Source organism: Neodiprion virginianus, chromosome 6 (genome assembly GCF_021901495.1).
Source record: "Neodiprion virginianus isolate iyNeoVirg1 chromosome 6, iyNeoVirg1.1, whole genome shotgun sequence".
NCBI classification, from domain to species: domain Eukaryota; kingdom Metazoa; phylum Arthropoda; class Insecta; order Hymenoptera; family Diprionidae; genus Neodiprion; species Neodiprion virginianus.
Window position 1 is genome coordinate 3,076,318 of NC_060882.1, and position 11,860 is coordinate 3,088,177.

General features: G+C 37.9%; 1 protein-coding gene across 3 annotated transcripts; it reads right to left on the reverse strand.

Annotated features, from left to right (window-relative positions):
• Nucleotides 1-1,554: 1,554 nt before the first annotated feature.
• On the reverse strand, nt 1,555-11,517 carry LOC124307528 (lipase 3-like). 3 transcript variants are annotated; one of them, XR_006908834.1, is made up of 8 exons: nt 11,321-11,517; nt 8,252-8,549; nt 6,650-6,764; nt 5,655-5,901; nt 4,639-4,888; nt 3,545-3,687; nt 2,476-3,316; nt 1,555-2,392 (listed from the first exon to the last, which is right to left on the reverse strand). XR_006908834.1 is itself a non-coding variant. In XM_046769291.1 (7 exons), the coding sequence occupies exons 1-7, from the start codon at nt 11,360-11,362 to the stop codon at nt 3,167-3,169; spliced, it is 1,245 nt and encodes a 414-aa protein (XP_046625247.1). In that variant the 5' UTR covers nt 11,363-11,517; the 3' UTR covers nt 2,453-3,166. The 3 variants fall into 3 exon arrangements, 2 of the variants coding, with proteins under 2 accessions (XP_046625247.1, XP_046625248.1); XM_046769291.1 differs by lacking the exon at nt 1,555-2,392 and having other exon boundaries at nt 2,453-3,316; XM_046769292.1 differs by lacking the exons at nt 1,555-2,392; nt 11,321-11,517 and adding an exon at nt 8,757-9,160 and having other exon boundaries at nt 2,453-3,316.
• Between the last annotated feature and the right edge of the window lie 343 nt (nt 11,518-11,860).

Below are 11,860 nucleotides of genomic sequence, written 5' to 3' on the forward strand. Positions count from 1 at the left end.
AGTGCTACAATTAATTGATTCCAGCACTTTCAAAAATCGCGAAAATTTTCGCCAAAAATGGAAAGGGGTTAGCCTTACTTTTTTTTTAGGCAAAGAACTTTTGGTTTCAGATTCGATTTAAACGACCCTTATCCGACCAATTGGACCCTCAGGAACTCAGAAATCGCAGCGAACAGAGCGTAGGACCAACAGGAGAGAAATGGCGAGCGAAAAAGCACCTGCTGAAAAATGTCGAAAATTCAGGTTCTGGTTTTTTGGCCGTAACTTTTGATGCGTTGATCGCAGCGTATTGGGACTGCGCCCAATCGATTTCTCTCGCAAAATTATGTCTGATCAGTGCTACAATTAATTGATCCCAGCACTTTTCAAAATCTCGAAAATTTTCGCCAAAAATGGAAAGGGGTTAGCCTTACTTTTTTTTTTGGCAAAAAATTTTTGGTCTCAGATTCGATTTAAACGACCCTTATCTGACCAATTGGACCCTCAGGAACTCAGAAATCGCAGCGAAAAGAGCGTAGGACCAACAGGAGAGAAATGGTGAGCGAAACAGCACCTGCTGGAAAATGTCGAAAATTCAGGTTCTGGTTTTTTGGCTGTAACTTTTGATGCGTTGATCGCAGCGTATTGGGACTGCGCCCAATCGATTTCTCTCGGAAAATTACGTCCGATCAGTGCGACAATTAATTGATTCCAGCACTTTTCAAAATCGCGAAAATTTTCGCCAAAAATGGAAAGGGGTTAGCCTTACTTTTTTTTTAGGCAAAAAACTTTTGGTCTCAGATTCGATTTAAACGATCCTTATCTGACTAAATGGAATCTCAGGAACTCAGAAATCGCAGCGAAAAGAGCGTAGGACCAACAGGAGAGAAATGGCGAGCGAAAAAGCACCTGCTGAAAAATGTCGAAAATTCAGGTTCTGGTTTTTTGGCCGTAACTTTTGATGCGTTGATCGCAGCGTATTGGGACTGCGCCCAATCGATTTCTCTCGAAAAATTACGTCCGATCAGTGCTACAATTAATTGATTCCAGCACTTTTCAAAATCGCGAAAATTTTCGCCAAAAATGGAAAGGGGTTAGCCTTACTTTTTTTTTTGGCAAAAAATTTTTGGTCTCAGATTCGATTTAAACGACCCTTATCTGACTAAATGGAATCGCAGGAACTCAGAAATCGCAGCGAAAAGAGCGTAGGACCAACAGGAGAGAAATGGCGAGCGAAAAAGCACCTGCTGAAAAATGTCGAAAATTCAGGTTCTGGTTTTTTGGCTGTAACTTTTGATGCGTTGATCGCAGCGTATTGGGACTGCGCCCAACCGATTCCTCTTGCAAAATTACGTCGGAATAGTGCATGAAAGAATTCATTTTAGCACTTTTCAAAATCACCAAAATTTTCGCCAAAAATGCAAAGGGGTTCGTCTTTTTCTTCCTCCTCGAGCAAAAAATTATTTGCGGTAGATTGGATCTCAGTGACCCGTTGTCGACTGATTGGATCTTCAGCAGTTCGAAAAAGTTATCATGAACAGCTCACGACCGACAGTAGAGGTAATGCAATCCAGGTGTGGTGAAAATTGATTATTTATTAATTGAAATACAGTTCACATAAAATAGAGGTCATGCAATATTTCAGATGACATCCAGCATGCTGATACTCACGTTCCACGTTATAATTATGATCATCACTATCTGATAAAGGATTTTCATGTTATGCTAAAGGCAGTGTATGCTGCACACTGAGGTCGTTATATAAGAATCAGATTTGTAATGCACTTTCTCTGTTATTTTTAACTTGTCAAATCAATACACACTGACACTCAAACACATGTACTTGAATTAAGACATATTGAATAAACTAAAACATCGACTGAAGAGATTGTGATTTTTTCTCCCCACCTTCTCGAGAACCCGTCGCAAATTTCATATATTTCGATCGTAACTTACGATCCCGTTGTAAATAATAAGCCTCTTTTCTTTACGATATATGAACACTAATCGTACTCTTAAAAATCCAAAATAAACATGCGGAACAGCTCAAAAAATACCAAGTACTCTTGTCTTTCGGCTGTATTTCTCGACCCGTTGCTTACAGCGTATTCGAATTGCACGTAATCGATTCCGATCGTAAAATTAGGTCGACAACCCTGATTTCATGCAGGGTACCAATGAATGTAATTGAGAAAGCTTTTTTTCCATGTCTTGGCTTGTGTCACGATTGCTGTATGATGCGCGTTCGCAATTACTTTTGATCCCGGCATCTTTGCATCGCTTACTTCATTGATATAGATGTTGAACAACATGGCCGACTAAATGCTTCCTTGTAGGATACCTTGTTTCTATCCCTTTTCTGCTCACCATGCTGCCTATTTCGAATTTTTGCTGTCTAGTTTCCAGGTAGCTTCTATAAACAATCGCATGTTAACTTGGCTTTTTTCCAATTTTAAAATAAAGTCCATCGATAAATAATACAAAAGTTTTATTTACAATCATAAAAGCTTGATGATTTATCCATACATTGCAGTCATGGATTAATTCAACGTGGAACTGACCATACATTTTTAAAGCCATAGTAATTAGTCTTTACTAATAAGAATTAAATTTCAGCCATTACATGATGGTTTGTTCCAGTTTCCATCGCCATCGCAACATGTTAGCTTAGCTGATCGTTAAATTTTCAACATCTAAAAATCTCCAGTGATTATGAATAATTATTGGGAGACGTATGAAAAATTGTTCCCTGGTATGCCAGAGAGCGAAATGTGTCATTATTTGAGAGCTATAGTTTACAGAGTGTTAGTTTATGGAGTGTGGATAGGAAAATTCTATGCTGTAAAAATCGTACAATAGATATGAGTTACATGTTGTCCCTAACGGTGAGCTAATTTCCTAGTGATTCTCCAACTAGGTACACAGGGCCTGGGCACGACCTGGGTCGGAGATGAATCATAATGCAAATACGGAAGATATAACATATGTCAAATAACAATATGCAGCTGCTTCGTGGTAGCGCAATCAAAATGTCATCGAAAATTGCCTTGACCAAGTTGGTAAGACCTCAATCGGGTTCATGATAAGCGCAGTCTGGAAGATGCGACATCCATCGTGTCCTTCATCTTCGTTGTCGCATTACATGGGATTGTTCTCTTTCGATGCATACCTATTATACAATTCGATGCTACGACCGTTTCAGAATTTTTATTACGTAGTTGTACACGAGGGTTTTGGCATCTACACCCCACAGGTAATCGATGTGATTAAATTTGGCATAAGGGATCTTGTACTTCTCGATAACGTTGGGTAGTTTATCCGCTAGCCGCGCCACATCCTGCGAACACGGGACATACACTGGATTACATAATGCCAAACTTTAAGAACACTTATAGAATTTTCAAGGCAGTTACTCGTTGATTCGGTAGTGTTATTGAAACTGCAGTGATTGTCATATATAATATGTGATATAATTTACAAAGACGATTTGTAAATTTTTTACTCAAAATAGTTTAATGCTATCTGCGGTATCGCAGTTATAAAATATAAAAAATATAAAACTTACGCGTGGATCAGTCATGAAGTCGTTCTCGCTGTAAAATATCGTGACAGGGACTTTGACTTTATCAAGGTTGTACTTGGGCGGTTGAATGCTACCGTAAATTTCCAGGTTCTTCTTTTTCCCGTAGTCAAATTTTTGAAAAGACCCTACAATGAAATGTTTGAGTAAAGTCGGCCATTCATTTATATGAATTAATAAAGTGATTTCGCTTCATCGAGCTTATAAGATGTTTAACATGTTTACAATAACCACTATAATGGTATCGGTGACTGGAGATAGATTGTTGAGCAATAACTACAAATAGATGTCAACTGAATATTTATGATCTCGCTATTTATATTAGTGACTCTATATCAATTGCTGCAGCTGCTGACAATAATTTAAAGTGGCAGTTGTCACAGCGGGAATTATTAGTAGGATCGAAAAGCCGATATTTGATGATGGGAGATGTTGCAGAAAGATTTTACGAAATTTTCAGATATTTTTGGAAATTTCTAGGGATTTTTACAATCAATGAAAGAAATTTAAAATTTTGGGATAAGCTTGAAGATATTGTGAGGCAATGTTAGAAGGAAATGTATAAGAAAATTTGGGATATAGATATGCACAGGTATACACAATTTCAACAATCATTTACCCCTAGGTTTTCACGTTTTTGCTACTCGAATGTCATTTTCTTAATTATACATAGTAGAGGATTACAAGTACCTCATTTTAAACATTGCTCAATGAGTCGCCGCAATTTCGGTGATTGCTAGTTTTTGAATCTTAAGTTATTAAGCAAATAATGCAAGAGATTGAATCAATAAGTCTGCAAATCGCCTTGCGTGTAATTAGTGTATACAAGTATTACAGGTATACGAAAATATTCACCCAACACATACGATTTCGCAAACGTGTAAAGAGTTTTCGTGTTATATTTACCGATATACCGAAGTGTCACGCAAAAGGTAAATTCAAGTTCTGTCTAAAACAGCTACAGCACATTGATAACCGACGTGTGTAACTATTTACTGCTTATTGTACATTCCGTTGTAATAATCTGGGAGAAAGTTTATCTATAGATAGTCTTTAGGTATAACATCTATGCAACTTACCTGACTGAACGCTTTGTCCGTAGTGAATAATCTGCTTGTACGACGAGCCGGCGGGAAAGTGGCCAAAAATTAGAGGTAACATCGCTTTGTCCAGTTGATTGCTGCCAAATCCAGCAATAAGGTAAAGCCATGATGTGCACACGCCCTTCGTCAATGGCCCAGGAGCATTGCGTATCAGCGTACCCAGAGCGCGGGCCTGGAGCTTGTTTCGCGGAAACCACTGGTGAATGTTGCAGTACGAAGAACCCCACTGCACAGCATTAATCAGACACAGTATAAGTACAAAACACATCGTCGCATTGCTACTTGTCATCATGGTTGAGGAATAAGACATTTGTTACGCATCATGGTGGTTTCCAACCGCAGGACGTGTAAAAAACTAAAATTTATGGAAGAAAACAGAATTGTCGACCAAGTATTGGCAGGAACGAATGGCAAGAAATATATGTGCAGATAGTAGAATATTGATGCAAGTACGTACAAAGTTCATGTGAGAATCGGATATCATATGAAGACATGTAAGACGATTTGCATTGGTTAATATACCACAAGTTTTTATCGGTCATGTTCGATCGAATACTCGAGTTCTCCTCAATGCTGAGGAAAGATCAGTGCAACAATATTTAGTTGGTCTTAAATCCGACACGTCAAATTTATTCCATATAAAATCCTATGATCAGAGCCCAATCACAATCAGTATCAGCGAGAACTTGAATTTACGATGAGGCTTACAGTTAATCTTCAGGTATTCGGGATATACATATGAATTATCAATCAAAAAATGTAAACCAATCTTGTGATTTTATTAAAATTTGAGTAAAAGTTACAAAGGATTTATGTTTCCCCGCTGTTCCAGTTTGCTCTTGATAATATTTATGAAGAGCCCCTACAACTAGTACCTACATCCTCACAATTATCTGTGTGGAGACAGGTAAAAAGGAAAGGTGAACCAAATGGGACAACCAATAGGAAAATGTTTGTCACTTGGTGAAATCTAGGGAATGCTTGTTATTTACCTCCATAAGATTGTAAAAGTGTACGGTGCACTTGATCAGCGGACTTCTTTGATGCGCCAGAAAGGCGATTGGCGCAAGACTGACCATAGCCCTGATCTTCGAGTTATACTCCGGTAGCTCACTCGCCATTACATAGAAAATCGTCGTTCCTTGGCTGTAACCGACGTAGTACATCGACGTGTGCCCGGTGACTTCGAGGATGTAGTCGATCATCGCTGGAAGATCGTAGTAGCCCATCTCGTGCCAACTTGCGGAAACCGGACAATTTCTTGAATTTATACGCGTTTTCGAAACCTACCCTATCACGATTTTTACGGTGAGAAAAAAAAAGGGAATAACGAATGAGGAGATATTTAAAGCTATTTAATATAGAATACTCTGACGGAAATTTCATATATATGGCAAAATCCAAACTTTTTTTCAACTCAACACTCCCGGAGTTTAATCAATTAATTAGATCTATGCACATATTTTGAGATATTATGGGTTTATTAAATGTTGCCCGAAAAGAGTCCACATCATTGATTCTAGTTTTCTTAATCTGTAGTTTTTTTGAAACACTATTAACTCTAGGATTAAATACTCACGAATGTACACAACTCCATACTGATATATTATACATAAGGCCGTTCTTCATGCGGCTATCATGTGTATTGTCTTTAAATAAATCCATCACAGTAACATCTGTTTTTTTATATACTTTAAAATAAAGAAATTTGTTTGTCAATTGATACGGTTTTGTTATTTTACTTTTTCCTGATTTTTCTAATTTACCCCATCGTGCGTGAGTTTCATTCAATGAGTATCATTCAATATAAAAAAAAATTAAATAAGTAACGAGTTGATTCACTGGAGTTGGGTTAAACTGAAGCGACCGTACTAATGGCATAGGCGTCATTTCGAATTACATAAGTTGTATACCTGCCTATCTAAATTATGTACATACAGAAATTGAACGTCGTATATGATATTCGTGACAGGAAACGTAAATTTACCTAAAGTCCCAAAACTGCTTGTCTTTGATCGTGTACTGTTTATGAATCTGGGAGTATGCATTTCCTCGGGAGTTTCCAAGCCAAACGTCGTAACCACTGTCACACAATGCGTAAGCTGTAATAACGTTAACATTTATAAATAGTTGGCGCACCATGTGGGGAACATATAGTAGCAAAAAGTCTGACAAGAACCTATCACAAGTTGCAATTTTATTGATCTTTTTCTCCGATAATTTAATATATACTGAAAATACATGCAGACCAATGCAATCATTCATTTCACGTCTATCATGGTCGCAAAAATTACGACATTAATGCCAACATATATGACCGAAAGTGTAGAATTCCTGACTTCCTTCTTTATTTGCCGTGGCGGTTTGGATAGAGTTTTCAAAATATACAATTTGCTCTCGAGTTGTACCAAGACGGTGGGTGAATTTTATTGTTTTGCAATCCTTTAACATTTATTTTTTCACTCTTCTCTTCTACATCAATATATACTTTACTTCGCAATATGGCAGCTCTTACAATTAGAGGACCTAAAGTTCTAGAGTTGAATAAATGATTTTAAGAACATACGATCAATGTGTTAATTTTGAAGGATCATGACAAAGGGCGTCAGGAAAGTGGCGGACTGGAAATAAGTACAATAATTGCATAGAACTGGAAAATTGAATATGACGAAATATTATAAATATACGCATAAACAAGGAGACATTATGTAACGAAGAAATAGTCGGTTTTATTACTGTATTGCCACTTTATTGACTCGAAAGATGGGACCAATATACAAAGAAATAGTTCAAAATTGAGAAAAAGAAAGAAAACCAGAAACACCGGGAACCGCATTTGAGGGAATAAAATATAAAAGGTAATCATATGCGACTCTTATCCCGCTTTTCAGATCAATAAACTGGCCACAGTCAGATCGAAAATAAATTTCTTATGTTAACACAGGAATAAAACCAATCATTGGTTGTCATTCGGTTATCAGCGCGGTGTGATTTAGGTTCACATAATCTCCCGGTAGGCATGCAGCTGAGATAGTGCCGATAATGCACATTACGCAGATGATACTTTAGACTATAACTTAGGATTATATTGTAATAATGAAAACTTTAGTCCCAAAGAACCCAAAACCGATAATAAGAGTTATAAAACCAATCGTAGAAGTTATAATATGCTTAGGGAAATCTAACACAAATGACTTAGATTTGACTCCAAAAAGTGCTGTCCATATATTCGCAACAGATGTACAATCTATATTACATATTTTTCCGTTTAGCTGCAATTGTGAGTCCGCGTCAACTGCCAAGCCACATAAAAATATCGTTTTAGAAGTGAAAGTACATGCAGATCTGAAATGTAACTTTGGTTGCTGATCTACTCGAAGAAGGGCAGAAACCTTCAAGGAAATTGCCCGGTATATATCTTATATATCAATTTCATCGAAGTACCTGCGTCACAGCGGTGAATAAAAAAGGGCAAACATTGTTGTCGCACTCGACAGGAGTGCCGGAAGTTTTTATTTGGGGCGGTTCACGACAAAAAAATCAAGAATTCGACGGCAAATTTATTTGTTTATGGAAGTGAGATACTCACCGAGAGCCTTTTGTGGTCCGAGAAGAACAAAGTCCGCGGAACTGGACAGAAGACCGTGAAGAACAAGTACAGGCAACCTGTCGTTCAAGACCCTTGTTGGCCTGGGTCTTCCGGCAGCTGATGGTAAATCCTCACTCGATCCCGACTGTACTGGACTATCCTCGTCCATTGCAGTTGTGCCAATGGGTATCCTCTCGGACAAAGGCCGGGGCACACGATGCATTTCAAGACGATATCCATCTTTCGTCCAGGCGTGATGAGTCTCGGCTGGATAACCGTGCAGTCTTATTAACTCGGGCTAAAAATGAACGGTTCGCATTAGTTGGCAATAGAGCCCGGATAAATTTTTGTTGAAAGTGGGAAAATATGTACAGACAGTAAAGACTTGAAAACTAAAATATGGAAATTAGAAAGTGTATTTTCTGCCTCCAAACATTGTATTTTATTTAGAAAACAAACTAATTAAGGATTGAAAATGATTTAAATAAAAAAAATATGTACTTACAAGTTAATCCGGACCCTATTTATCAATGTCCCGTACATGCATGCATTTCCCTTCGGATCAATGTACCTTATACGAGCGAATCGCGACGGAGTTCTCGAGCACGCTGAACCGACAACATAATTCTTTTTCAAGGCTCTCCACGCTCCAACGTGTTTACGATGACGCAATACGGAAACAAATATAACTATGCAGATATTTCTATTGACGCCAATTGCGGTTTAAGTAAAACCGGTAACTGTATATGTATAGGCAGATACATATACACAGTGCATAATACCTGGCAAACGCGGATAACTAAACTGGTCAACAGTGGTTTTGTTGCTCTTGATATTTGAGTCGTCTTAGAAAGATTCGATGTCAACGACCTTAGGAGGAAGCATAGTTTTTCGAAATTGGCTCTAGTTATTTATTTTATCGACATTTTCATATATGACTCAAAAAAGCAATGTTTAGGTGAAAAATTCGATTTCTTTTTTTGAATATCTAAAGTTTATCAAAAAAATACTATCAATAACTTTATTTCTACTTACTTTATTCGGACACAAATATAAAAAATGTAAGAAATATAATACTTTATTGTTCTCACCATGAAAAAGAGGGCACGACAAGTTTCTTCGAAAGGGGGTGTATTGGGGTGTTCCGAAAAAAAATTTTAAATTTCCTTCAAACACGCATCAAAATTTCGGTCGAGCATCTTAAATAGAATATCTCAGCTAAATACGAGCTCTTAATATTGGTTTTTTACCATTTTCCATTTAAATAACACGTAAAAAAATATAGGAAAATTTTTGAATTTTTTTTTCTCATAAACATCTGACGTATAAACCATCTAAACGTACATCTAATAAACTATCTGTATTAACAGATTCTTATAGGAAATTTCACGCTTTATAAAAAAACTACTGATATAGAATTTTTCTAACTTTAACCGTTCAAGAGAAATTCGCCTATAAACATTAAGTCATCTCGAATACAATACTACAATAACATAAAAACCAGAGCCAATCTAATATAATCATAATTATATTCGTAAGTTTTACGTACTCAAACATCAGAATTCACAGAAAAAATCAGAGCAACAAAAAAAAGTATTTATTTCGTAGAGCTGTGCTATCAATGAATTTATCGGTAAGCAAGCACGATGCAAATTGTCACGTCATGCCAACCGATTTGTCGATAAAACTCCAAGAAAACAATTGCCCGAATTCCAACGAACCCGACTATTTTGCTGCAGGAAACGTTCGGCGTTTACGTATACAATGTGCGATGTCACTGTACAAATATCAAGTTAACGAACTCCTACCGTACGTAAATAAAATGACCCTCTTCTAGATTCCATAATTCTCTGAAACGTTGATATAAAATTGACATTATTAGCTAAGTGTTTCCTTTTGTAACGAGCACATTTTCAGAAGATACGCCTCTGCCAGATTTGACCACGGTTATGAATATAATCCGGAAAAACACAAAATATACTACTACTAGCCAGGATCTAGCCACGCTTCACACCGTTATGTTCCAGGAGGGTTAGAAAGGAAATCACTTGCATGTTTCAATCAATAAAATAAGCGTTATACATGGGTGATTGGTTTTTCAGACGGTTTCACGTCACCAGCACACCTAGAATATTTCTTTCGTAAGTACAGGGACTTATTTTCTTCTCTACTTTAGAAATTCATATTATCACCTAATATACGTATATTTCCATTCAAGACAGTATACGCTAATAGTACGTAATATATACAGTATGTACATAACAGGTCTACGTGCCGTCGCAAGTTTTATGCCTTTATTCTAGATAATTGTATCTAAGATAATCATCTTATTGTAAAACGTCACAACTATCGATAGTTGGAATTGAATGAGAACGTGGGTTTGATACCCGCGACAACAGTGCAATGTGTTGTGACTCTCAGGCACTCGATAAACAGCTTCATGCGTCAGGCGGCGTATAACGCTCTCTGTTTATACGAGTTTCATATTCCTGGAGTTCACATAATTTGTTATCTAGTTAAGTCGAGCATGAAATAACAACTAGTCACGTTAACGAAAGGATTAAAAACACCGCGCTAAGCGTGTTATACGTTATACGGTATAATTCCCTTAGATCCATTCTGACACATTCAAGGCCACTGATGTAGCTGCTGCTACCTGTTCGCGAACGAGTCGAGAACCATGTGTAAACATGTGGATACAAAAATTCCTCAAACACAAATTTCTGCGTCGTAAGAAATCGTTTAAAGAGCAGATTTCAGTGAACGAATCAAAAAGAAACGATGCCCGCCGACGTTGTATTAAATGCATGCACGTACACGATAATGTGAAGTGAGAAAAGATAACCTTTACCAATAATCTATGGAAGAGTTGATTGGGAAATTTTAGAGTGTGCGCAATTATTGCAAAAACTTATCGCCGCTATGGTACGGGCGGGAAAAGCGAGTCGATTCGATGCAACGCGACGCTTGTAGTATAACGAATGTCCAGTTACCACGGCATCACGTTACTTCTAGCGTACCCTTGGAAAACAAATATCAACATGATATATTATACCATTGCATACTTACTGTCGATATGTGAACTTCGTCGTGATCCAGCCCTTCGGTCATTATACGAGGAAGGCGGCAAGGATTCGATCAAGAAGTAGCAATTATTCACAGCGGAGCAATTGCCACTTGAGTGGGTAACGTCGTTGTTCACGATTCGGAAAACAAACGCCACGAACTCGCTGTCAGAATCACGCACGAGACACTGGCGCAGCTGATCGCTGAACGGCTAGATTCGGGGCTGCTGCGCAGCCGTCTGCGCATTCTACGCGCATGCGCAGTGTCCCGACTCGCGTCTCATCCAACAACACACGAGTCACGTGATCATTCATTTTTCAAATTATGAAGAAACCGCCTCCGGCAAACGATCGTGGGTTCGGAGTGACCGATCTCATACGTACCTACTGTATGCGGGTACGGTAAAGCATCGATTACCCGAACCCGCGTCATCCGACTTGATTATTCGACCTCTTCACGGAGTTGCATAACCCCGTGTTACCCGTGTTATAACGACTGTGTAGACGTGTGATAGTTTACGAAATTGCGACGTAAAAATGTGCA

What these genes read in the sequence shown, in the direction of transcription:
- LOC124307528 (XM_046769291.1), bottom strand. Translation starts at nt 11,362, where the DNA reads ATGACCGAAGGGCTGGATCACGACGAAGTTCACATATCGACA. An exon ending in CGGACCACAAAAGGCTCTCG is followed by an intron (nt 6,765 to 8,251) that starts GTGAGTATCTCA and finishes ACGTTATTACAG; the next exon opens with CTTACGCATTGTGTGACAGT. An exon ending in CGGACAAAGCGTTCAGTCAG is followed by an intron (nt 3,688 to 4,638) that starts GTAAGTTGCATA and finishes ATTTCATTGTAG; the next exon opens with GGTCTTTTCAAAAATTTGAC.